This window comes from Mesoplodon mirus (genome assembly GCF_964341445.2).
Source record: "Mesoplodon mirus genome assembly, contig: SUPER_14_unloc_1, whole genome shotgun sequence".
In the NCBI taxonomy this organism is placed as follows: Eukaryota; Metazoa; Chordata; class Mammalia; order Artiodactyla; family Ziphiidae; genus Mesoplodon; species Mesoplodon mirus.
In genome coordinates, this window is record NW_028295795.1 from 3,585,932 (window position 1) to 3,613,328 (window position 27,397).

The 27,397-nt window shown below is 47.0% G+C and overlaps 1 protein-coding gene across 1 annotated transcript in view; it reads right to left on the bottom strand.

The window, feature by feature from the left end:
- Positions 1 to 27,397, bottom strand: part of LOC309816131 (protein FAM170A-like) — a gene marked incomplete at both ends in the record, with an annotated part of 592,257 nt that overhangs the window by 105,257 nt on the left and 459,603 nt on the right. Inside the window, one exon of the mRNA XM_082646798.1 lies at positions 14,331 to 14,524. Within this exon, the coding sequence (XP_082502924.1) occupies positions 14,331 to 14,524 (194 nt within the window). The remainder of the gene's footprint in view (positions 1 to 14,330; positions 14,525 to 27,397) is intronic.

A 27,397-nucleotide genomic window follows, 5' to 3' on the forward strand; every position in this document is an offset into this window, starting at 1 on the left:
TTAGAAAGACTGATCCAAGCTTGGATGTTTCTGGTGACAAGGCAAGGTCCTGAGTTTCAAGTTCACCTTTTATGGTTGAGGAGACAATAAGATGGTCAGAAGGGAAATCATGGAGGAGACCTTGGCTTCATCCATCGTGCAGGCTTGTATATGTGGTTCTATGTAGATTGTGTTTCAAAGGTGGAGCTTGTTTACAACTATGAACATTCTCCGATGTGCTTTTTGGACCTTCATTCCCAGAGCGAGAGCAGTGCCGAGGCTCTAGAAATGCCATGGATATTCTGAGCTGTCAGTGGCATTTCCCCGGTACTGTTCCCTTGGTGCCGCTCCTTGAAATGTCCAAAGGGATTATCATGTGTCTTGTGGCGGGTCCTAGCATTGTGAAAGGAAGCTGCTGCACCTGGCTCAGAGGATTTCGGATGTGGTGGGAGGAGGAGTAGTACTACGACTATAAATTGTATCACAGCATATCTATTCCATCTTGAGAGTGGGGTTGGGGGGTTTGAAGGGGGGCTTTTATTGTACTTTTATACATTGTACCCTTGAAACTAATTCAATTTTTTAAAATTAATTAATTTATTTGGGGCTGCATTGGGTCTTTGTTGCTGCTAGCGGGCATTCTCTAGTTGCAGTGAGCGGGGGCTCCTCTTGGCTGTGGTGCATGGGATTCTCATTGCAGTGGCTTCTCTTGTTGCGGAGCATGGGCTCTAGGCACGCAGGCTTCCGTAGTTGTGGCACGTGGGCTCGGTAGATGTGGCACGGGCTCTAGAGCGCAGGCTCAGTAGTTGTGGCGCGCGGGCTTAGTTACTCCGTGGCACGTGGGATCTTCCCAGAACAGGGCTCGAACCCATGTCCCCTGCATTCGCAGGCATATTCTTAACCACTGCTCCACCAGGGAAGCCCGATAATTCAGTTTTTTTATAAAGAGAAGATTCCTAATATTATTCCAAAATTTTAAAAATATGTAGTTGGATAACACTATGAAAAATTAACTGATATATTCTTTTATTATTTCTCTTTGCCCCCTGGATCTTTTTCCCCATCCATTCAGCTAGGCACTCTGAGTTCACTGCATTAGGAAGGTAAAGACTCAGCAGAAATGAGGGAGAAAAACAGAAAAGTCTCAGCTTTGGAATGTTCACAACGGAGGCCACAGTAGAACAGGTGAGAATTCTGTGAACCAAAAATAAATATCGTCTCAAATGCAAAAATGTATTCTCTGCACTGGGAGGCAGGGGAGGGAGGGAGGGAAGGACTGAAGGAGAGAGATCAGTGTGGCCAGGGACATGGAGACTGTGCTTGAGGACGATATGCCCAGGAAGAGAATCAGAATCTGGAGAAGATTCAGCCTGCACGTGATCATTGCCTCCAGCCAGCACCCTCATCTCAGACGTTGGGAAATTCAGAGAGAGAGTGGGAGTACGTCAGGAGGGCCACGCGCATAGTCTGTGTGGCAGGGGTTGTGGCCGTTCCCTATTTGTGAGGAGTCCCCAGCAATTTGCAGGCCTCTTCTGGAAAATGCTGGCGGACGTCTCTAGTGCTTATGTGAAAGCTTGTTCACAAACCTTGAAAGATACAGATGTAGATGACAGATAGATGCATAGATAGAAAAATGTCCTTAAATAAAAGCTCCAGGAAAGGTTTGGAAAATGCCCTTTATTGCATAGGACGCTTCTATTGTCATATGATGTTAGACTGAGTGCCGGTCCCTTCATCCTCCTTCAGACCACGGCATTCTGTCTGCTACTCTCCCGAGGGTCCATTCTTCTCCCTGGAAGGGATAAAACAAATGAGGTAGGACAGGAAGAGACAAGAAGCACTCCAAGCTCTGCTGGTCAGGGTTACCCTCCAGCATTGCCTTAATGCTCAGAGCCACACACACCACAGTGAGCTTGGCTCCACATCAACTACCACGCAACGAAGGTTCTGGAACATTTCCATATCTCGGGGGACCTCATTTCCACGTGACTCTCTTTCATATTCCCCTTTGTCACAGAAGGCTCGGTCCAGTGGTCAGGGTGAGATCTCGGCTCAGGCCCAAGGCTCTCAGACCTCAAAGTTCTGGTCCTGCAAGGGCCCCTGTCCTCTCTTGAGACCACTCCTGGCTCTCTCTGCCGAGAAGGAGCTGCTGGCAGTACGTCCTCTAAGAGTTGAGGTCCATCGTGCAGACCCTGAGAAAACTCCTAGGAAAAGGCTCCACCTTCTTGTTTACGTCAACAGAGGTCAATGCCTTTGTTAGTGCTGGGTGTGTCCCATTTGATGCAACTGCAGAGCCATTAGGTAAACCAGCACATGTGTGCGGCCCCTTCCCTTAGACTCCTCTGGGCCCTCGTGACATAGGCTCAGAAGACTGCCAGCCTCAAGCCTTACCTCTTCCAAGGGACGGCCACACCGTCTTCCAGGATCTTCTGTCCCATGAATCTCAGTTGCTGTTTGGAACTCAAAGGAGAGAAAAGACCCTGCCTGCGGGGTCTCTTTGGGCTGGGGCCTTCCCCCGTGGGCTGCTCTCCCTCATTCTCCTTTTCTTCTTGCTTCTCTTCCTCCTCCTCCTCCTCCTCCTCAGGGGTGCTCTCGGATTCCACATTGCCCATCCACTGGGCCATGTTGAGATGAAAGACACGGCAGCTGAAGCCCTGCAGGACACCGCCCTACACGTGCTGCTGGGGGATCTCCAAGGTGGGGAAGACCCGGCATCAGGCCATGCACCTGAAGCCGGTCTCCATGGTCACCATCCAGTCCAGTGTCTTGGCCCTGGGTCTCTCCTCGACGGCAGGTGACCCTGATGTGCTGCCTGGCTCTGCCCTTTCCTCATACTCTTTCTCCTCCCCAGTGGGCTCACTGTCAGACAGGAGGCTTTCGGTGAACACATCAGAGGGGCAAGTGCCTACTGTGCACGCATCCTCAGGAAGGGTCACTTCTTCTATCGTCAGCTGCTTTTCAGGCAACTCCAAGGGTTTCTTTGTCTTCCAGGAGACAGCGACACCCTTGTTCACTTGTACCTGCATGTAGTATATTTTCATGCCCCTTTCCTCTTTGTCTGGGTGCAGATAGTCCTTACAGGGTGAAGAGAGTGAGGAGGAGACACAGTGTGATGGGGGAGCGGTCTCCCCTTCTTCCTGAACCTGGGCTAGGGGTGCTGTAGGCCAGGCAGTGTCTCGAAATCTCCGCATTGCTGAAAAAGGAAATTAAAACCATAATAACATGCATGGGCCGTGCCGGAAGCTGAGGGAGCAGGTGTGGTAGACGAGAGAGGGACATTTGCATGACGTAGCTATGTCGTGAGCTTGGTGTCTGTTGGCCGTAGGATGGAGCGGTGTATCTGGTGTCATCTGTGGGCTTTTCATGTGCGTGGGGGGGATACTGGAGCGGTGTTTGTATACAGGGGTGTGGAGTATGGTGGTGAGGGCTGTGGTATGTGAGGGATGCGGCTGGATGCGTGTATGACAAGGAGTGTGATTTTGGTAATATCGGTGGTGCGTTACTTGTGGAATGGGGCTGTGGTGCTTGGCGTTTATGTGTGCTGTGAGAAGGGCTGTGCCTGGAGGGCAGATGTATGTGTGAGCTGTGTGGACCTGAGCTGGATGGTCCTGCTCTCAGGCTGGAGGTGTATGATGCAGAACTCTGTCCTTCTCTGGAAGCAAAGGCAAAGACAAAGCCTACATTTTCCTCTGAAGATGCTTAATCTGGTCCCTCTTCCCTCCACCTCAAGCCCAGACCTTTCCGGCCCCTGCTCCTTGACTTCCCCACCATGGTACTACCAGTATTCACACCGCCCCCCCAGACTCAGCTGGCATCCACGCCCTCGGAACAGCTCAGCCATCCTGCCCAGGCTCCTCCACAGAGCCCTCATCACCTCTGATGACCCTGGATTTCCTCTCAGCCTCCCTGGGATCTGTGTGCCTCCTGCCTCACAGCCAAGCACCCCCTCACCTGAGGAGCCCCGCGCCCTTACCAGCGTAGCTGAGCTTGCGCGGAGTAGAAGTACAGAGGAAGTATTTAGGGGCGGAGGAGACCTCCACTGCCCCTGGGCTGCAGCCTTGGGCCACCACAGTGGATCCAAGCCGAGGGGGATCCTCTTGTGACTTCGAGATTCCTGAGGGAGGAATGAAAGGCTCAGGGTGGGTTCATCAGTCCTCTGTCCACAAATATTTACTGAGTGTGTGACACGTGTCAGGTGCAGTGAATACACACAGTTGAGAGTGTGGTTCCCAGTGGATCCTCCAGGATTTAATTCCAATCAATACTTATTCTCTCACTGTCTAGTTGGTAATGTAGGCATCGGTGGTGACTGTGAGTGTGTGGGAAGAGTGAGTGATGTGTATCAGTTAAGTCTGTGGTAAGTGTGGGGTTGGCATGGGGAGCACAGTGCAGATGTGTCTATCTGTGTCTGTGGCCTTTGTGTGCATTTTTTCTGTTCACAAGTCAGGAATTCTGGGACATGTAACGTTTCCTCATTACATGGTGTGGCTTGTATTTATGGTGCGTGTTCATTCATTCATTCACCAAGATTCAGTAAGCAGCTACTCCTGTGTATCCGGCACTCTTCCATTGTTGTAGTCTTTGGTAACGCTGCACATTCTAGTAGGGGAAGACACACACTAAACAAAACTACAATAAATATATAATACATCAGCTGGTGGTAAGTATATAAGGGTTGCCAGACTTAGCGAACAAGAATACAAGGCACCCAGTTAAATTTCAGTTTCAGATAAACCCAGAATAATTTTTTAGTGTAAGTATTCCCATGCAGTATTTGTTCTTACTTAGTTTTAGTGTAAGTATGGCCCATACAATATTTGGGACATACTGATACTGAAAAATTACTTGTTCTTTATCTGGAATTCAAATTGAACTGGATAGCCCATATTTTCTCTGGCAATCCTGACATGGGTTACTGAGACTGTGGTTTACTGTGGTTTGTACAAAGCGGGTCTGGCATTACTCAAGAATGTGTTACAAGTGTGGTGTGTATGACACGTGACTGGTTCTTACAGAGGTATTTAGCGATGGCTGAAGTTAGCTGTGTTTGTGCGAGAGTTGTGGAGATACATATATATATATATATATATATATATATATATATATATAGTGTGTGTGTGTGTGTGTGTGTCCTATATATATAGTGTGAGTGTCTATATACATATCTCATCTCCAGCGTTTGGTGTTGGAGGAGAGGATTGTGATACAGGTGGGTTGTATGAGAACGTAGTACAGGAGGGATCCGTGTATATACCTCCATGTGCTGTGTGTGGTTTACTAAGGAAGTTAAATGTGGGGTGTGTGATATTTTTGCTGCATCAGAGTGTACATGGGTGTATGAGTTACTGTCTCATAAAACACCCCTAACAAGAATTCTGTATACACTCTTACGTACACCGAGTGTCAGCCAGGTCCAGGCAGGGTGACAAGAACTTTACCACGCAGACTTTATATCTGGTAAGCACTCTAACCCCATTCATCTCGCTCTTCTCTGCACTACCACACACACACACACACACACACACACACACTCACACACCCACACACACACAGGAACATAGAGCAAAATATTCTGAATGGTCAGGGGCAGTCATTGCCTTCCCCAGCCTGTCCCAGCCACTGCCTGGAAATCTGCCTGCTGTCTAGAGCTCCATTCCCAGGGCCCATCCTACAGTCTCCAGGGCCCTGGGCCTGGTAGGAGCTACTGGGCTCTAATCTGGGGCAGAGGCCTCTAGCTGGAGCTCTGGGGTGACCACCCCTCTCCCAGGGCAAGCTACTCGCCTACATTTAATGCACGCAGGCACCACGTGGCCCGTGGCTCTCAGAGCTCCCCGCAGGACCCTGAGGCCATTTCTCACCCCCGCTCACGTGGTCTCAGTCTCTGGAAAACCCTTCCCTTCCCTTGATCTCCTTTGGGAAATTCTTCCTGTTGAAGGAATAAATCCTCCTTGCTTTCAATATGACACCATCCCTAGACAAACAATCTTCTTTCAAAGTGCATTCCACTTGTCAAGATATTTTTCAACAGGGCCTTCAACTCATGGGGCTTCTCTTTCCACTTTGGTAAAAGAGGCCAAGCAACTCATGGGTCTCTCTCAGCATCCTTGCATCCTTCACATCCCCCACCTCATGACCCCAGGGAAAGATCCAAGAGAATAAGAGAGAAATCGGGGACTGAGAAAAGCTGCACCTCTAGTTCTGTGCAAGCAGGATGCAGCCTGCTGTGAGTCCGACAAAGCTCCAGGCCCGGCTGCCCCAGGAGAGAGTCCTCAGACCAGCGGAGCTGACCTCCCATCTCCCAGGGGGCATCTGGCCGTTCTGTGCCGTCTCACACCACAGGGGCCCTCCAGATAGATACGGCAGCATCAGTGAGACAAGGTCTCTCGCTCCCTGCTTCACAGGTGACACGTTCTCAGTCCCCCGCTTCCTAGAGAAGCTTCAGTTTGGCAGAAACCCATGTGCCCCAGACAAGTTTCCCCCCACATACCTCCTCCGTTCTCGGCAGTTTCCTGGGACTCTTCATTTTCCAGATGTTTCCTCTTTTGTCGCCGTTCCATCGTACCAACTAGAAGTCTCCCTTAGAAGATGCCTCAAGAGATGTCCAACTCCTCCTCTTCCCTACAGGTTGGCCCTTCTTGGCTCTTGGGCAATCCGTTGAAATGATTCAATACAAACAAAAATAGTCAAGTCTCCTAAATGGCTGAAAAACTTGTACCACTTGGTGAACCAGCAGTAGTGCCTAGTGCTCACCAGGGCTGTTATGTTTGCAAGGTTGCCAGGCGCACAGCGGAATTCTGTGACCTCAGTGCTGACATCAGTGCATTCGGTGGACCTAGGGTGAGCACAGTGTCTGCAGTAGCACAGGCCCCATTTTCAAGAACAATTCCTTTTTCCCAGCCGATGCTTTCCCGTGAAAGGGAAAGGTTCCTACCATATCTATTATAAATTGTATCATACCATGTCTATTATAAAATTCACATTTTGATTGGACATCTTTTAATGTCTTTTCTAGAGAGATTTAATATGAATATTTTAAATGGTCTCCAGTTTCCCTGTGGATTATTGACATTTTAAACTCTGCACTTCAATTTTCCCTCAATACGTGTAATTTTGTCACAGCTATTTCTGTACTTAAAGATGAGGAACTATATAATTGATTTCTTCATTTTTTCCCCATCTCTTTCCAAGGTACTGCATTTGATTGTGTCTTGCGACTGAGTGAAAAATGCTAGTCCTTGAATCAGGACATTGGGCCCTTTAGCAAGTAACTCAACCTATCTGGGCTTCAGCTTCTGTATGTGCGATCAAGAGGCTTGGACTAGCTGACTTTTCAAATGCTGTGTTTCTTTGATTCACTCTCACTTACTGATCTGCTCCTTAAGAAGAGGGTCTGTTCTCATAAAGTAACAACAGTCTTTTCCTAACCTTGGGTTGGGCGGAGTTTAACTGTTCGTACTCAGTTTGTTAGTTATATTGCCTTCTACGTATGCTTAGCTCTAAATAATTTATATGGCTCTTGTGACAATTTTTAGATCTTCTTTTTTTCTTATTTTCTTTTACAGTTTCTAATTTGTTATCGCCAGTGTAGAGGAGCCTGATTGATTTTTAAAATTTATTGATCTTGTATGTGTGTGCCTTGTTGAACCGTCTTATTAGTTCCTGCTAGTTTATCTGTGGGTTCTTTTGGGTCTCCTAGATAAATGAGCATATTAAATGTAAATAATGTGTTCTTTGGATAAAGTTTATTTTCTTGCATCTCTATATATAGAAGCAATATGTTGAATTGATTTAAATATTTAAATACTTACATACCTGTTATCACAATCTAACGTTCTTTATCTTATTTTCTTTCAATCAATATTATGTTTTCAAGATTTATCCACGTGAATCCATATAGATCTAGGTCTTTAATTTTTGACTGTTTGATATTATTTGATCACATGCATATAGCATCATTTATTTTCCATTCAAGCATTATTGGACAATTGGATTGTTTCCCTCCCTTCTCTAGAACAAACAACATTTCCTAGAATATCCCTGAAGATGTCTGACAGTCGAGAAGGGCCAGGCTGCCCGAAGGATTGCTACTTGCTTTTAGCCACCTTCCAACAGGCCGTCTCCAGCCAGCAATTTGAAGCACAGCTGAAATGAGAACTGCCCCAAATGTGAAGATCTTAGGAGTTTCCTAGAAGGTGGGAGGTTAATGATAGGCATCCTGCTGGGATCCCAGGGGAGTCTGAGCTGGCCTGAAGCTCATCTTCCTCCTCCACCTCTCAAGAGAAATGTGGAGGAAAGAAGACTTCAAAAACTGTGAGCAGGCAGAGGGAGAGATATTGGGGGGCGAAGCTGTAACTGAGGTCTTGGAGTGGGCTGTGAGCACACAGAGCCTCTCGAGAGCCAGGCTCTGCCTTCTGAGAACTTCTCCCCTAAGGCTGCTCATAATTCACGTGATACCAGCCATATAGAGCCGACTTGGCCCACACTGTCACAGAAAGCCTTATCAGAATCTCTTCTTCTTCATACACTCTTGTGTCTGTTACTTGGTTATTGCCTTTGGTACTCCAGTGATGTGAACCACAGTCGCCAGGGGATGGAGGACACTAGTGACCCATCTTGCTCTGTGGCCTCAGTCCACAGCTGGAGGGTAAGGGAAGAGGCCAAATGAAGGTTAAGAAGGAAAGATGGAGTTTGAAGAGAAGACCTGAGTTAAGGGTGTCTTCTCAAGTCTTGATGACTGAAATGTAGCTCCAGTACCTGAAGTCCTGCTTGTTCTCAAGGCTGACCGCGGGGCTGGGTGCACTCAGTGAAGGAACCGTATACACTTAGTATTTCCTTGCTTGCTCACACTTGCCCTCCTCTGATACACCCTCTGCAAGACTGATCTTCCCCTGAAACAACTTTCCACCTGCTACTGTCATCTCAGGAACATTTGCTTCCCCTTCCTAGTGTCCCCCTAGAATGCCATTGCAGCCAATTCATAATTTGATAATCATGCTGCTTACCATATTCTCAGCAATTTTGGATAAATTTTATTCGCTTTATTCCATAGTCTTCACCCATCAATATTCTTCCTTAACTTCCTAGCTGCAGGTTAACCCATTCGGAATCATTTCTTTTTCTTTCTCTTCTTTGGCAAATCCTTTCTATCTTTTAAGGTCTTTTTCTTGTCTCTCTACCATCCTGCCTTGCTGAACTTCTTTTTTTTCCGTTTAAGTAACCTTTCAATCTCCTTCCCCAGTTTGCTCATAAACATTGAGAGTTTATTCCTCACACGTTAGACAGCGGTTTATGAATGGCCAGGCATAATGGACTCAGAATGAGTTGGCACCCCCGAGGTACCTGTCTTGCTGGGGAGCCACAGGTGAAGGGCTGGCTGCTGGAAACATGTTTGCATGGAGTCAGGCTGAGTGGCCTCAGGGTGTTTGCCCTGCACTTGTGTGTGTTTCTCCCTAGTTGGTTTCCTTGTCCAGCCACCTGTGACCTCCCTCCATCCAGCCCAGGGAATCCTTCTCATCACAGGGGTAGGATGTTTGTCTCATTTTCCATCACATCCTTTCCCCAAAGTTTGGCTGCGAGTTGTTCCCATTCCAAAGACCTTTCCTCTTTGAAGAGAAAAGAGAAAATCTTTTCTCTCCTTTCCTCTCACTTCACTTCTGCTCTATTATCTCCTCCGTCCAGAATGGCCCACTGACTCACATGGGTGTAGATCCGAAGATGGCAAGAACTGCCAGCAATTCTGAGATAATAATATGGATGGATCAGGAAAACTTGAAAACCTTTATCCCGCCACATTAAAAAAAATTGCACTTCCAGTGTATTCAGAGTCTCTGTGTAGAAACACAAATGATAGAGAAGTTGAATTACACTCAAGTTTTTCTTTCCTCCTTTCCTGATTTATTCTAATCCTCAATGCTAACATGATGAACTATTTGTTAGGTAAAGTTTCAGACATTTTCTACCCATGCACACTTTTCTTCTTTTCACATTAGAGTGTGAACTAGGTCACTTTCAACATGCTGTGATTCTGTGATTCACTGTCTCCCACCGAGTCATCCACGGATAAAGTCATCTGTTTCACGGAGAACTATTTCCAATAGCTAAACGCCAATGTCTGTGGAGTGCTTACTCTGTGTCGGTTTCTTGTAACTACTTTACAGATCATTTGTACAGCGTACCCATGGACCAGGTACAATTATGACCCCCAAGTGACAGATAAGTGCAGATAAGTACAAATAAATACAGAGGCCAAGTGACTTGCCCAAGACGCTGGAGCAAATCAAAATCCATGCCTCTGTAATCATTTTGCTCTATTGCCTCTGTCTGGGAGGCTTGATGATTTGGCAACTAAAACCTTAAATATCATGTTCCATTTTTATATCTGTGACACAAGCGTGGGGCTGTGATACGGGGTAACTAACCTGACTACTTTTGAAAACCCTTATGAACCTGGATGAAATTAAGCCAGGGACTGCATGCCATAGATTTAAGGTTTCCTACCAACTTTTAAAAATAGCTTCTTGAATGCAATTTATGTAGTGTCAAGTCTAGGATGTAGCCCAAATAGTAACAGAAAAATGGAGATATGTAGGAAAATACTTAAAGTTGACAAGTATTGGGAGTGTAGTATTTTGGGGGCCAGCGTGTAGACCACAGGAAAACTTGCTGTTTCCATCCCAAAGGGAAGAGCCCTACGTAGCAACTGCCAAGGTCCCTGGGGCAGCAAGTGTGCTCACTGCTTAGTAAAGAAGCATCCTCAGTTTGATAGAATCATATGGGAGCCTTACATTTGGTTAGCAGTTCTACATTCTTGATGTAATAATATTTTCAGGGTGTGGGAGGGTATCAAGCTCTGAAAATACCCTTGGAGAGATCTGCTTATTAAGTTTGGCTTTTTCAATCTCCCTACTACTTCTTTACTAAACACCAGGCGGTTTCCTTCACTTTTCAGAACCATGTTGTTTTTCCCTTGTCTAATGAACTTTGAAATACTTTTGGATGAGCTATTAAGTTTGGGGAAAAATAAACATCTCTTTAAAATAAGGAAGATAATAACAATGACAAGTAGAAAAAGCTCTAAAACAGAGAATATCCTCCATTCTAGCCAATGACGGAGTGGAAGGTTCGTGCTCGCTGTCCAGAACGTAGAAATAAAAGCTGAGGAGGCGCTGAGGCGTCTCCTGGATCTCTATGAGCCTCCATCATTTCTGCTGAGTAGGGTTGACAGATGAAATATAGGCTGTTTAGTTAAATATGAATGTTTGAAAAACAACGAGTACATTTTGAAGATAAGTATGCCCCAAATAGTTCATAGGATCTACTTATACTAAAAATAATGACTTATTATTCATGTGAAGTTCAAGGTTAACTGGGTATCCTGTATTTTTATTTACTAAATCTGACAGCCCTACTGATGATCCACAATGGAGGCAGTTGAGGAGCGGTACATGCTGGCTCTCGGACAGTCAGAAATGGCTTCAGCAGATCCAGGTACAGTATGAAATTCTTTTTGGATGTAGCTCAGAAGCCATGGCCAGCCCTTGACTGCAAGTACTGCCTCGGGTTTCCCTGAGGTGGGGTAAACCTTCCTCTTAATGCCCTTTTGGTAAGTCTGGAAGACCATATCCAAGGGGAGCCCCAAAGTCAGTTTCATCGTCACAACCATGTTTCCAATTCCTGGAATTGGCTGCATGTGACTCACAAGAGCTGAGGAGGTTTGTGGAAATTGGGAGTGTCATAGCTTGAACCCTTTGTAGGTAAAGTTTTGCTGTTGTGAGAGTTTTATCAGGAGCAATGTGAAAGACTCCATGTCCCCAGGTAGATAGAAATAATCCTGTTCTACCTGTGTGTTTGTGACAAGTCTCTAATAGTTCAGAGAGCAGGTATCTGGTCTTAGAAAGACTGATCCAAGCTTGGATGTTTCTGGTGACAAGGCAAGGTCCTGAGTTTCAAGTTCACCTTTTATGGTTGAGGAGACAATAAGGTGGTCAGAAGGGAAATCATGGAGGAGACCTTGGCTTCATCCATCGTGCAGGCTTGTATATGTGGTTCTATGTAGATCGTGTTTCAAAGGTGGAGCTTGTTTACAACTATGAACATTCTCCGATGTGCTTTTTGGACCTTCATTCCCAGAGCGAGAGCAGTGCCGAGGCTCTAGAAATGCCATGGATATTCTGAGCTGTCAGTGGCATTTCCCCGGTACTGTTCCCTTGGTGCCGCTCCTTGAAATGTCCAAAGGGATTATCATGTGTCTTGTGGCGGGTCCTAGCATTGTGAAAGGAAGCTGCTGCACCTGGCTCAGAGGATTTCGGATGTGGTGGGAGGAGGAGTAGTACTACGACTATAAATTGTATCACAGCATATCTATTCCATCTTGAGAGTGGGGTTGGGGGGTTTGAAGGGGGGCTTTTATTGTACTTTTATACATTGTACCCTTGAAACTAATTCAATTTTTTAAAATTAATTAATTTATTTGGGGCTGCATTGGGTCTTTGTTGCTGCTAGCGGGCGTTCTCTAGTTGCAGTGAGCGGGGGCTCCTCTTGGCTGTGGTGCACGGGCTTCTCATTGCAGTGGCTTCTCTTGTTGCGGAGCATGGTCTCTAGGCACGCAGGCTTCCGTAGTTGTGGCACGTGGGCTCGGTAGATGTGGCACGGGCTCTAGAGCGCAGGCTCAGTAGTTGTGGCGCGCGGGCTTAGTTACTCCGTGGCACGTGGGATCTTCCCAGAACAGGGCTCGAACCCATGTCCCCTGCATTCGCAGGCATATTCTTAACCACTGCTCCACCAGGGAAGCCCGATAATTCAGTTTTTTATAAAGAGAAGATTCCTAATATTATTCCAAAATTTTAAAAATATGTAGTTGGATAACACTATGAAAAATTAACTGATATATTCTTTTATTATTTCTCTTTGCCCCCTGGATCTTTTTCCCCATCCAGTCAGCTAGGCACTCTGAGTTCACTGCATTAGGAAGGTAAAGACTCAGCAGAAATGAGGGAGAAAAACAGAAAAGTCTCAGCTTTGGAATGTTCACAACGGAGGCCACAGTAGAACAGGTGAGAATTCTGTGAACCAAAAATAAATGTCGTCTCAAATGCAAAAATGTATTCTCTGCACTGGGAGGCAGGAGAGGGAGGGAGGGAAGGACTGAAGGAGAGAGATCAGTGTGGCCAGGGACATGGAGACTGTGCTTGAGGACGATATGCCCAGGAAGAGAATCAGAATCTGGAGAAGATTCAGCCTGCACGTGATCATTGCCTCCAGCCAGCACCCTCATCTCAGACGTTGGGAAATTCAGAGAGAGAGTGGGAGTACGTCAGGAGGGCCACGCGCATAGTCTGTGTGGCAGGGGTTGTGGCCGTTCCCTATTTGTGAGGAGTCCCCAGCAATTTGCAGGCCTCTTCTGGAAAATGCTGGCGGACGTCTCTAGTGCTTATGTGAAAGCTTGTTCACAAACCTTGAAAGATACAGATGTAGATGACAGATAGATGCATAGATAGAAAAATGTCCTTAAATAAAAGCTCCAGGAAAGGTTTGGAAAATGCCCTTTATTGCATAGGACGCTTCTATTGTCATATGATGTTAGACTGAGTGCCGGTCCCTTCATCCTCCTTCAGACCACGGCATTCTGTCTGCTACTCTCCCGAGGGTCCATTCTTCTCCCTGGAAGGGATAAAACAAATGAGGTAGGACAGGAAGAGACAAGAAGCACTCCAAGCTCTGCTGGTCAGTGTTACCCTCCAGCATTGCCTTAATGCTCAGAGCCACACACACCACAGTGAGCTTGGCTCCAGATCAACTACCACGCAACGAAGGTTCTGGAACATTTCCATATCTCGGGGGACCTCATTTCCACGTGACTCTCTTTCATATTCCCCTTTGTCACAGAAGGCTCGGTCCAGTGGTCAGGGTGAGATCTCGGCTCAGGCCCAAGGCTCTCAGACCTCAAAGTTCTGGTCCTGCAAGGGCCCCTGTCCTCTCTTGAGACCACTCCTGGCTCTCTCTGCCGAGAAGGAGCTGCTGGCAGTACGTCCTCTAAGAGTTGAGGTCCATCGTGCAGACCCTGAGAAAACTCCTAGGAAAAGGCTCCACCTTCTTGTTTACGTCAACAGAGGTCAATGCCTTTGTTAGTGCTGGGTGTGTCCCATTTGATGCAACTGCAGAGCCATTAGGTAAACCAGCACATGTGTGCGGCCCCTTCCCTTAGACTCCTCTGGGCCCCCGTGACATAGGCTCAGAAGACTGCCAGCCTCAAGCCTTACCTCTTCCAAGGGACGGCCACACCGTCCTCCAGGATCTTCTGTCCCATGAATCTCAGTTGCTGTTTGGAACTCAAAGGAGAGAAAAGACCCTGCCTGCGGGGTCTCTTTGGGCTGGGGCCTTCCCCCGTGGGCTGCTCTCCCTCATTCTCCTTTTCTTCTTGCTTCTCTTCCTCCTCCTCCTCCTCCTCCTCAGGGGTGCTCTCGGATTCCACATTGCCCATCCACTGGGCCATGATGAGATGAAAGACACGGCAGCTGAAGCCCTGCAGGACGCCGCCCTTCACGTGCTGCTGGAGGATCTCCAAGTTGGGGAAGACCCGGCAGCAGGCCATGCACCTGAAGCCGGTCTCCATGGTCACCATCCAGTCCGGTGTCTTGACCCTGGGTCTCTCCTCGACGGCAGGTGACCCTGATGGGCTGCCTGGCTCTGCCCTTTCCTCATACTCTTTCTCCTCCCCAGTGGGCTCACTGTCAGACAGGAGGCTTTCGGTGAACACATCAGAGGGGCAAGTGCCTACTGTGCACGCATCCTCAGGAAGGGTCACTTCTTCTATCGTCAGCTGCTTTTCAGGCAACTCCAAGGGTTTCTTTGTCTTCCAGGAGACAGCGACACCCTTGTTCACTTGTACCTGCATGTAGTATATTTTCATGCCCCTTTCCTCTTTGTCTGGGTGCAGATAGTCCTTACAGGGTGAAGAGAGTGAGGAGGAGACACAGTGTGATGGGGGAGCGGTCTCCCCTTCTTCCTGAACCTGGGCTAGGGGTGCTGTAGGCCAGGCAGTGTCTCGAAATCTCCGCGTTGCTGAAAAAGGAAATTAAAACCATAATAACATGCATGGGCGGTGCCGGAAGCTGAGGGAGCAGGTGTGGTAGACGAGAGAGGGACATTTGCATGACGTAGCTATGTCGTGAGCTTGGTGTCTGTTGGCCGTAGGATGGAGCGGTGTATCTGGTGTCATCTGTGGGCTTTTCATGTGCGTGGGGGGGATACTGGAGCGGTGTCTGTATACAGGGGTGTGGAGTATGGTGGTGAGGGCTGTGGTATGTGAGGGATGCGGCTGGATGCGTGTATGACAAGGAGTGTGATTTTGGTAATATCGGTGGTGCATTACTTGTGGAATGGGGCTGTGGTGCTTGGGGTTTATGTGTGCTGTGAGAAGGGCTGTACCTGGAGGGCAGTTGTATGTGTGAGCTGTGTGGACCTGAGCTGGATGGTCCTGCTCTCAGGCTGGAGGTGTATGATGCAGAACTCTGTCCTTCTCTGGAAGCAAAGGCAAAGACAAAGCCTACATTTTCCTCTGAAGATGCTTAATCTGGTCCCTCTTCCCTCCACCTCAAGCCCAGACCTTTCCGGCCCCTGCTCCTTGACTTCCCCACCATGGTACTACCAGTATTCACACCGCCCCCCCAGACTCAGCTGGCATCCACGCCCTCGGAACAGCTCAGCCATCCTGCCCAGGCTCCTCCACAGAGCCCTCATCACCTCTGATGACCCTGGATTTCCTCTCAGCCTCCCTGGGATCTGTGTGCCTCCTGCCTCACAGCCAAGCACCCCCTCACCTGAGGAGCCCCGCGCCCTTACCAGCGTAGCTGAGCTTGCGCGGAGTAGAAGTACAGAAGAAGTATTTAGGGGCAGAGGAGACCTCCACTGCCCCTGGGCTGCAGCCTTGGGCCACCACAGTGGATCCAAGCCGAGGGGGATCCTCTTGTGACTTCGAGATTCCTGAGGGAGGAATGAAAGGCTCAGGGTGGGTTCATCAGTCCTCTGTCCACAAATATTTACTGAGTGTGTGACACGTGTCAGGTGCAGTGAATACACACATTTGAGAGTGTGGTTCCCAGTGGATCCTCCAGGATTTAATTCCAATCAATACTTATTCTCTCACTGTCTAGTTGGTAATGTAGGCCTCGGTGGTGACTGTGAGTGTGTGGGAAGAGTGAGTGATGTGTATCAGTTAAGTCTGTGGTAAGTGTGGGGTTGGCATGGGGAGCACAGTGCAGACGTGTCTATCTGTGTCTGTGGCCTTTGTGTGCATGGTTTCTGTTCACAAGTCAGGAATTCTGGGACATGTAACGTTTCCTCATTACATGGTGTGGCTTGTATTTATGGTGCGTGTTCATTCATTCATTCACCAAGATTCAGTAAGCAGCTACTCCTGTGTATCCGGCACTCTTCCATTGTTGTAGTCTTTGGTAACGCTGCACATTCTAGTAGGGGAAGACACACACTAAACAAAACTACAATAAATATATAATACATCAGCTGGTGGTAAGTATATAAGGGTTGCCAGACTTAGCGAACAAGAATACAAGGCACCCAGTTAAATTTCAGTTTCAGATAAACCCAGAATAATTTTTTAGTGTAAGTATTCCCATGCAGTATTTGTTGTTACTTAGTTTTAGTGTAAGTATGGCCCATACAATATTTGGGACATACTGATACTGAAAAATTACTTGTTCTTTATCTGGAATTCAAATTGAACTGGATAGGCCATATTTTCTCTGGCAATCCTGACATGGGTTACTGAGACTGTGGTTTACTGTGGTTTGTACAAAGCGGGTCTGGCATTACTCAAGAATGTGTTACAAGTGTGGTGTGTATGACACGTGACTGGTTCTTACAGAGGTATTTAGCGATGGCTGAAGTTAGCTGTGTTTGTGCGAGAGTTGTGGAGATACATATATATATATATATATATATATATATATATATATATATATATATATATATATATATATATATATAGTGTGAGTGTGTGTGTGTGTCCTATATATATAGTGTGAGTGTCTATATACATATCTCATCTCCAGCGTTTGGTGTTGGAGGAGAGGATTGTGATACAGGTGGGTTGTATGAGAACGTAGTACAGGAGGGATCCGTGTATATACCTCCATGTGCTGTGTGTGGTTTACTAAGGAAGTTAAATGTGGGGTGTGTGATATTTTTGCTGCATCAGAGTGTACATGGGTGTATGACTTACTGTCTCATAAAACACCCCTAACAAGAATTCTGTATACACTCTTACGTACACCAAGTGTCAGCCAGGTCCAGGCAGGGTGACAAGAACTTTACCACGCAGTCTTTATATCTGGTAAGCACTCTACCCCCATTCATCTCGCTCTTCTCTGCACTACCACACACACACACACACACACACACACACACACACACTCACACACCCACACACACACAGGAACATAGAGCAAAATATTCTGAATGGTCAGGGGCAGTCATTGCCTTCCCCAGCCTGTCCCAGCCACTGCCTGGAAATCTGCCTGCTGTCTAGAGCTCCATTCCCAGGGCCCATCCTACAGTCTCCAGGGCCCTGGGCCTGGTAGGAGCTACTGGGCTCTAATCTGGGGCAGAGGCCTCTAGCTGGAGCTCTGGGGTGACCACCCCTCTCCCAGGGCAAGCTACTCGCCTACATTTAATGCACGCAGGCACCACGTGGCCCGTGGCTCTCAGAGCTCCCCGCAGGACCCTGAGGCCATTTCTCACCCCCGCTCACGTGGTCTCAGTCTCTGGAAAACCCTTCCCTTCCCTTGATCTCCTTTGGGAAATTCTTCCTGTTGAAGGAATAAATCCTCCTTGCTTTCAATATGACACCATCCCTAGACAAACAATCTTCTTTCAAAGTGCATTCCACTTGTCAAGATATTTTTCAACAGGGCCTTCAACTCATGGGGCTTCTCTTTCCACTTTGGTAAAAGAGGCCAAGCAACTCATGGGTCTCTCTCAGCATCCTTGCATCCTTCACATCCCCCACCTCATGACCCCAGGGAAAGATCCAAGAGAATAAGAGAGAAATCGGGGACTGAGAAAAGCTGCACCTCTAGGTCTGTGCAAGCAGGATGCAGCCTGCTGTGAGTCCGACAAAGCTCCAGGCCCGGCTGCCCCAGGAGAGAGTCCTCAGAGCAGCGGAGCTGACCTCCCAACTCCCAGGGGGCATCTGGCCGTTCTGTGCCGTCTCACACCACAGGGGCCCTCCAGATAGATACGGCAGCATCAGTGAGACAAGGTCTCTCGCTCCCTGCTTCACAGGTGACACGTTCTCAGTCCCCCGCTTCCTAGAGAAGCTTCAGTTTGGCAGAAACCCATGTGCCCCAGACAAGTTTCCCCCCACATACCTCCTCCGTTCTCGGCAGTTTCCTGGGACTCTTCATTTTCCAGATGTTTCCTCTTTTGTCGCCGTTCCATCGTACCAACTAGAAGTCTCCCTTAGAAGATGCCTCAAGAGATGTCCAACTCCTCCTCTTCCCTACAGGTTGGCCCTTCTTGGCTCTTGGGCAATCCGTTGAAATGATTCAATACAAACAAAAATAGTCAAGTCTCCTAAATGGCTGAAAAACTTGTACCACTAAGTGAACCAGCAGTACTGCCTAGTGCTCACCAGGGCTGTTATGTTTGCAGGGTTGCCAGGCTCACAGCGGAATTCTGTGACCTCAGTGCTGACATCAGTGCATTTGATGGACCTAGGGTGAGCACAGTGTCTGCAGTAGCACAGGCCCCATTTTCAAGAACAATTCCTTTTTCCCAGCCGATGCTTTCCCGTGAAAGGGAAAGGTTCATACCATATCTATTATAAATTGTATCATACCATGTCTATTATAAAATTCACATTTTGATTGGACATCTTTTAATGTCTTTTCTAGAGAGATTTAATATGAATGTTTTAAATGGTCTCCAGTTTCCCTGTGGATTATTGACATTTTAAACTCTGCACTTCAATTTTCCCTCAATACGTGTAATTTTGTCACAGCTATTTCTGTACTTAAAGATGAGGAACTATATAATTGATTTCTTCATTTTTTCCCCATCTCTCTCCAAGGTACTGCATTTGATTGTGTCTTGCGACTGAGTGAAAAATGCTAGTCCTTGAGTCAGGACATTGGGCCCTTTAGCAAGTAACTCAACCTATCTGGGCTTCAGCTTCTGTATGTGCGATCAAGAGGCTTGGACTAGCTGACTTTTCAAATGCTGTGTTTCTTTGATTCACTCTCACTTACTGATCTGCTCCTTAAGAAGAGGGTCTGTTCTCATAAAGTAACAACAGTCTTTTCCTAACCTTGTGTTGGGCGGAGTTTAACTGTTCGTACTCAGTTTGTTAGTTATATTGCCTTCTACGTATGCTTAGCTCTAAATAATTTATATGGCTCTTGTGACAATTTTTAGATCTTCTTTTTTTCTTATTTTCTTTTACAGTTTCTAATTTGTTATCGCCAGTGTAGAGGAGCCTGATTGATTTTTAAAATTTATTGATCTTGTATGTGTGTGCCTTGTTGAACCGTCTTATTAGTTCCTGCTAGTTTATCTGTGGGTTCTTTTGGGTCTCCTAGATAAATGAGAATATTAAATGTAAATAATGTGTTCTTTGGATAAAGTTTATTTTCTTGCATCTCTATATATAGAAGCAATATGTTGAATTTATTTAAATATTTAAATACTTACATACCTGTTATCACAATCTAACATTCTTTATCTTATTTTCTTTCAATCAATATTATGTTTTCAAGATTTATCCACGTGAATCCATAGAGATCTAGGTCTTTGATTTTTGACTGTTTGATATTATTTGATCACATGCATATAGCATCATTTATTTTCCATTCAAGCATTATTGGACAATTGGATTGTTTCCCTCCCTTCTCTAGAACAAACAACATTTCCTAGAATATCCCTGAAGATGTCTGACAGTCGAGAAGGGCCAGGCTGCCCGAAGGATTGCTACTTGCTTTTAGCCACCTTCCAACAGGCCGTCTCCAGCCAGCAATTTGAAGCACAGCTGAAATGAGAACTGCCCCAAATGTGAAGATCTTAGGAGTTTCCTAGAAGGTGGGAGGTTAATGATAGGCATCCTGCTGGGATCCCAGGGGAGTCTGAGCTGGCCTGAAGCTCATCTTCCTCCTCCACCTCTCAAGAGAAATGTGGAGGAAAGAAGACTTCAAAAACTGTGAGCAGGCAGAGGGAGAGATATTGGGGGCCGAAGCTGTAACTGAGGTCTTGGAGTGGGCTGTGAGCACACAGAGCCTCTCGAGAGCCAGGCTCTGCCTTCTGAGAACTTCTCCCCTAAGGCTGCTCATAATTCACGTGATACCAGCCATATAGAGCCGACTTGGCCCACACTGTCACAGAAAGCCTTATCAGAATCTCTTCTTCTTCATACACTCTTGTGTCTGTTACTTGGTTATTGCCTTTGGTACTCCACTGATGTGAACCACAGTCGCCAGGGGATGGAGGACACTAGTGACCCATCTTGCTCTGTGGCCTCAGTCCACAGCTGGAGGGTAAGGGAAGAGGCCAAATGAAGGTTAAGAAGGAAAGATGGAGTTTGAAGAGAAGACCTGAGTTAAGGGTGTCTTCTCAAGTCTTGATGACTGAAATGTAGCTCCAGTACCTGAAGTCCTGCTTGTTCTCAAGGCTGACCGCGGGGCTGGGTGCACTCAGTGAAGGAACCGTATACACTTAGTATTTCCTTGCTTGCTCACACTTGCCCTCCTCTGATACACCCTCTGCAAGACTGATCTTCCCCTGAAACAACTTTCCCCCTGCTACTGTCATCTCAGGAACATTTGCTTCCCCTTCCTAGTGTCCCCCTAGAATGCCATTGCAGCCAATTCATAATTTGATAATCATGCTGCTTACCATATTCTCAGCAATTTCGGATAAATTTTATTCACTTTATTCCATAGTCTTCACCCATCAATAATCTTTCTTAACTTCCTAGCTGCAGGTTAACCCAATCGGAATCATTTCTTTTTCTTTCTCTTCTTTGGCAAATCCTTTCTATCTTTTAAGGTCTTTTTCTTGTCTCTCTACCATCCTGCCTTGCTGAACTTCTTTTTTTTCCGTTTAAGTAACCTTTCAATCTCCTTCCCCAGTTTGCTCATAAACATTGAGAGTTTATTCCTCACACGTTAGACAGCGGTTTATGAATGGCCAGGCATAATGGACTCAGAATGAGTTGGCACCCCCGAGGTACCTGTCTTGCTGGGGAGCCACAGGTGAAGGGCTGGCTGCTGGAAACATGTTTGCATGGAGTCAGGCTGAGTGGCCTCAGGGTGTTTGCCCTGCACTTGTGTGTGTTTCTCCCTAGTTGGTTTCCTTGTCCAGCCACCTGTGACCTCCCTCCATCCAGCCCAGGGAATCCTTCTCATCACAGGGGTAGGATGTTTGTCTCATTTTCCATCACATCCTTTCCCCAAAGTTTGGCTGCGAGTTGTTCCCATTCCAAAGACCTTTCCTCTTTGAAGAGAAAAGAGAAAATCTTTTCTCTCCTTTCCTCTCACTTCACTTCTGCTCTATTATCTCCTCCGTCCAGAATGGCCCACTGACTCACATGGGTGTAGATCCGAAGATGGCAAGAACTGCCAGCAATTCTGAGATAATAATATGGATGGATCAGGAAAACTTGAAAACCTTTATCCCGCCACATTAAAAAAAATTGCACTTCCAGTGTATTCAGAGTCTCTGTGTAGAAACACAAATGATAGAGAAGTTGAATTACACTCAAGTTTTTCTTTCCTCCTTTCCTGATTTATTCTAATCCTCAATGCTAACATGATGAACTATTTGTTAGGTAAAGTTTCAGACATTTTCTACCCATGCACACTTTTCTTCTTTTCACATTAGAGTGTGAACTAGGTCACTTTCAACATGCTGTGATTCTGTGATTCACTGTCTCCCACCGAGTCATCCACGGATAAAGTCATCTGTTTCACGGAGAACTATTTCCAATAGCTAAACGCCAATGTCTGTGGAGTGCTTACTCTGTGTCGGTTTCTTGTAACTACTTTACAGATCATTTGTACAGCGTACCCATGGACCAGGTACAATTATGACCCCCAAGTGACAGATAAGTGCAGATAAGTACAAATAAATACAGAGGCCAAGTGACTTGCCCAAGACGCTGGAGCAAATCAAAATCCATGCCTCTGTAATCATTTTGCTCTATTGCCTCTGTCTGGAAGGCTTGATGATTTGGCTACTAAAACCTTAAATATCATGTTCCATTTTTATATCTGTGACACAAGCGTGGGGCTGTGATACGGGGTAACTAACCTGACTACTTTTGAAAACACTTATGCACCTGGATGAAAGTAAGCCAGGGACTGCAAGCCATAGATTTAAGGTTTCCTACCAACTTTTAAAAATAGCTTCTTGAATGCAATTTATGTAGTGTCAAGTCTAGGATGTAGTCCAAATAGTAACAGAAAAATGGAGATATGTAGAAAAATACTTAAAGTTGACAAGTATTGGGAGTGTAGTATTTTTGGGGCCAGCGTGTAGACCACAGGAAAACTTGCTGTTTCCATCCCAAAGGGAAGAGCCCTACGTTGCAACTGCCAAGGTCCCTGGGACAGCAAGTGTGCTCACTGCTTAGTAAAGAAGCATCCTCAGTTTGATAGAATCATATGGGAGCCTTACATTTGGTTAGCAGTTCTACATTCTTGATGTAATAATATTTTCAGGGTGTGGGAGGGTATCAAGCTCTGAAAATACCCTTGGAGAGATCTGCTTATTAAGTTTGGCTTTTTCAGTCTCCCTACTACTTCTTTACTAAACACCAGGCGGTTTCCTTCACTTTTCAGAACCATGTTGTTTTTCCCTTGTCTAATGAACTTTGAAATACTTTTGGATGAGCTATTAAGTTTGGGGAAAAATAAACATCTCTTTAAAATAAGGAAGATAATAACAATGACAAGTAGAAAAAGCTCTAAAACGGAGAATATCCTCCATTCTAGCCAATGACGGAGTGGAAGGTTCGTGCTCGCTGTCCAGAACGTAGAAATAAAAGCTGAGGAGGCGCTGAGGCGTCTCCTGGATCTCTATGAGCCTCCATCATTTCTGCTGAGTAGGGTTGACAGATGAAATATAGGCTGTTTAGTTAAATATGAATGTTTGAAAAACAACGAGTACATTTTGAAGATAAGTATGCCCCAAATAGTTCATAGGATCTACTTATACTAAAAATAATGACTTATTATTCATGTGAAGTTCAAGGTTAACTGGGTATCCTGTATTTTTATTTACTAAATCTGACAGCCCTACTGATGATCCACAATGGAGGCAGTTGAGGAGCGGTACATGCTGGCTCTCGGACAGTCAGAAATGGCTTCAGCAGATCCAGGTACAGTATGAAATTCTTTTTGGATGTAGCTCAGAAGCCATGGCCAGCCCTTGACTGCAAGTACTGCCTCGGGTTTCCCTGAGGTGGGGTAAACCTTCCTCTTAATGCCCTTTTGGTAAGTCTGGAAGACCATATCCAAGGGGAGCCCCAAAGTCAGTTTCATCGTCACAACCATGTTTCCAATTCCTGGAATTGGCTGCATGTGACTCACAAGAGCTGAGGAGGTTTGTGGAAATTGGGAGTGTCATAGCTTGAACCCTTTGTAGGTAAAGTTTTGCTGTTGTGAGAGTTTTATCAGGAGCAATGTGAAAGACTCCATGTCCCCAGGTAGATAGAAATAATCCTGTTCTACCTGTGTGTTTGTGACAAGTCTCTAATAGTTCAGAGAGCAGGTATCTGGTCTTAGAAAGACTGATCCAAGCTTGGATGTTTCTGGTGACAAGGCAAGGTCCTGAGTTTCAAGTTCACCTTTTATGGTTGAGGAGACAATAAGGTGGTCAGAAGGGAAATCATGGAGGAGACCTTGGCTTCATCCATCGTGCAGGCTTGTATATGTGGTTCTATGTAGATCGTGTTTCAAAGGTGGAGCTTGTTTACAACTATGAACATTCTCCGATGTGCTTTTTGGACCTTCATTCCCAGAGCGAGAGCAGTGCCGAGGCTCTAGAAATGCCATGGATATTCTGAGCTGTCAGTGGCATTTCCCCGGTACTGTTCCCTTGGTGCCGCTCCTTGAAATGTCCAAAGGGATTATCATGTGTCTTGTGGCGGGTCCTAGCATTGTGAAAGGAAGCTGCTGCACCTGGCTCAGAGGATTTCGGATGTGGTGGGAGGAGGAGTAGTACTACGACTATAAATTGTATCACAGCATATCTATTCCATCTTGAGAGTGGGGTTGGGGGGTTTGAAGGGGGGCTTTTATTGTACTTTTATACATTGTACCCTTGAAACTAATTCAATTTTTTAAAATTAATTAATTTATTTGGGGCTGCATTGGGTCTTTGTTGCTGCTAGCGGGCGTTCTCTAGTTGCAGTGAGCGGGGGCTCCTCTTGGCTGTGGTGCACGGGCTTCTCATTGCAGTGGCTTCTCTTGTTGCGGAGCATGGGCTCTAGGCACGCAGGCTTCCGTAGTTGTGGCACGTGGGCTCGGTAGATGTGGCACGGGCTCTAGAGCGCAGGCTCAGTAGTTGTGGCGCGCGGGCTTAGTTACTCCGTGGCACGTGGGATCTTCCCAGAACAGGGCTCGAACCCATGTCCCCTGCATTCGCAGGCATATTCTTAACCACTGCTCCACCAGGGAAGCCCGATAATTCAGTTTTTTATAAAGAGAAGATTCCTAATATTATTCCAAAATTTTAAAAATATGTAGTTGGATAACACTATGAAAAATTAACTGATATATTCTTTTATTATTTCTCTTTGCCCCCTGGATCTTTTTCCCCATCCAGTCAGCTAGGCACTCTGAGTTCACTGCATTAGGAAGGTAAAGACTCAGCAGAAATGAGGGAGAAAAACAGAAAAGTCTCAGCTTTGGAATGTTCACAACGGAGGCCACAGTAGAACAGGTGAGAATTCTGTGAACCAAAAATAAATGTCGTCTCAAATGCAAAAATGTATTCTCTGCACTGGGAGGCAGGAGAGGGAGGGAGGGAAGGACTGAAGGAGAGAGATCAGTGTGGCCAGGGACATGGAGACTGTGCTTGAGGACGATATGCCCAGGAAGAGAATCAGAATCTGGAGAAGATTCAGCCTGCACGTGATCATTGCCTCCAGCCAGCACCCTCATCTCAGACGTTGGGAAATTCAGAGAGAGAGTGGGAGTACGTCAGGAGGGCCACGCGCATAGTCTGTGTGGCAGGGGTTGTGGCCGTTCCCTATTTGTGAGGAGTCCCCAGCAATTTGCAGGCCTCTTCTGGAAAATGCTGGCGGACGTCTCTAGTGCTTATGTGAAAGCTTGTTCACAAACCTTGAAAGATACAGATGTAGATGACAGATAGATGCATAGATAGAAAAATGTCCTTAAATAAAAGCTCCAGGAAAGGTTTGGAAAATGCCCTTTATTGCATAGGACGCTTCTATTGTCATATGATGTTAGACTGAGTGCCGGTCCCTTCATCCTCCTTCAGACCACGGCATTCTGTCTGCTACTCTCCCGAGGGTCCATTCTTCTCCATGGAAGGGATAAAACAAATGAGGTAGGACAGGAAGAGACAAGAAGCACTCCAAGCTCTGCTGGTCAGTGTTACCCTCCAGCATTGCCTTAATGCTCAGAGCCACACACACCACAGTGAGCTTGGCTCCAGATCAACTACCACGCAACGAAGGTTCTGGAACATTTCCATATCTCAGGGGACCTCATTTCCACGTGACTCTCTTTCATATTCCCCTTTGTCACAGAAGGCTCGGTCCAGTGGTCAGGGTGAGATCTCGGCTCAGGCCCAAGGCTCTCAGACCTCAAAGTTCTGGTCCTGCAAGGGCCCCTGTCCTCTCTTGAGACCACTCCTGGCTCTCTCTGCCGAGAAGGAGCTGCTGGCAGTACGTCCTCTAAGAGTTGAGGTCCATCGTGCAGACCCTGAGAAAACTCCTAGGAAAAGGCTCCACCTTCTTGTTTACGTCAACAGAGGTCAATGCCTTTGTTAGTGCTGGGTGTGTCCCATTTGATGCAACTGCAGAGCCATTAGGTAAACCAGCACATGTGTGCGGCCCCTTCCCTTAGACTCCTCTGGGCCCCCGTGACATAGGCTCAGAAGACTGCCAGCCTCAAGCCTTACCTCTTCCAAGGGACGGCCACACCGTCCTCCAGGATCTTCTGTCCCATGAATCTCAGTTGCTGTTTGGAACTCAAAGGAGAGAAAAGACCCTGCCTGCGGGGTCTCTTTGGGCTGGGGCCTTCCCCCGTGGGCTGCTCTCCCTCATTCTCCTTTTCTTCTTGCTTCTCTTCCTCCTCCTCCTCCTCCTCCTCAGGGGTGCTCTCGGATTCCACAATGCCCATCCACTGGGCCATGTTGAGATGAAAGACACGGCAGCTGAAGCCCTGCAGGACGCCGCCCTTCACGTGCTGCTGGAGGATCTCCAAGGTGGGGAAGACCCGGCAGCAGGCCATGCACCTGAAGCCGGTCTCCATGGTCACCATCCAGTCCGGTGTCTTGACCCTGGGTCTCTCCTCGACGGCAGGTGACCCTGATGGGCTGCCTGGCTCTGCCCTTTCCTCATACTCTTTCTCCTCCCCAGTGGGCTCACTGTCAGACAGGAGGCTTTCGGTGAACACATCAGTGGGGCAAGTGCCTACTGTGCACGCATCCTCAGGAAGGGTCACTTCTTCTATCGTCAGCTGCTTTTCAGGCAACTCCAAGGGTTTCTTTGTCTTCCAGGAGACAGCGACACCCTTGTTCACTTGTACCTGCATGTAGTATATTTTCATGCCCCTTTCCTCTTTGTCTGGGTGCAGATAGTCCTTACAGGGTGAAGAGAGTGAGGAGGAGACACAGTGTGATGGGGGAGCGGTCTCCCCTTCTTCCTGAACCTGGGCTAGGGGTGCTGTAGGCCAGGCAGTGTCTCGAAATCTCCGCATTGCTGAAAAAGGAAATTAAAACCATAATAACATGCATGGGCCGTGCCGGAAGCTGAGGGAGCAGGTGTGGTAGACGAGAGAGGGACATTTGCATGACGTAGCTATGTCGTGAGCTTGGTGTCTGTTGGCCGTAGGATGGAGCGGTGTATCTGGTGTCATCTGTGGGCTTTTCATGTGCGTGGGGGGGATACTGGAGCGGTGTCTGTATACAGGGGTGTGGAGTATGGTGGTGAGGGCTGTGGTATGTGAGGGATGCGGCTGGATGCGTGTATGACAAGGAGTGTGATTTTGGTAATATCGGTGGTGCATTACTTGTGGAATGGGGCTGTGGTGCTTGGGGTTTATGTGTGCTGTGAGAAGGGCTGTGCCTGGAGGGCAGTTGTATGTGTGAGCTGTGTGGACCTGAGCTGGATGGTCCTGCTCTCAGGCTGGAGGTGTATGATGCAGAACTCTGTCCTTCT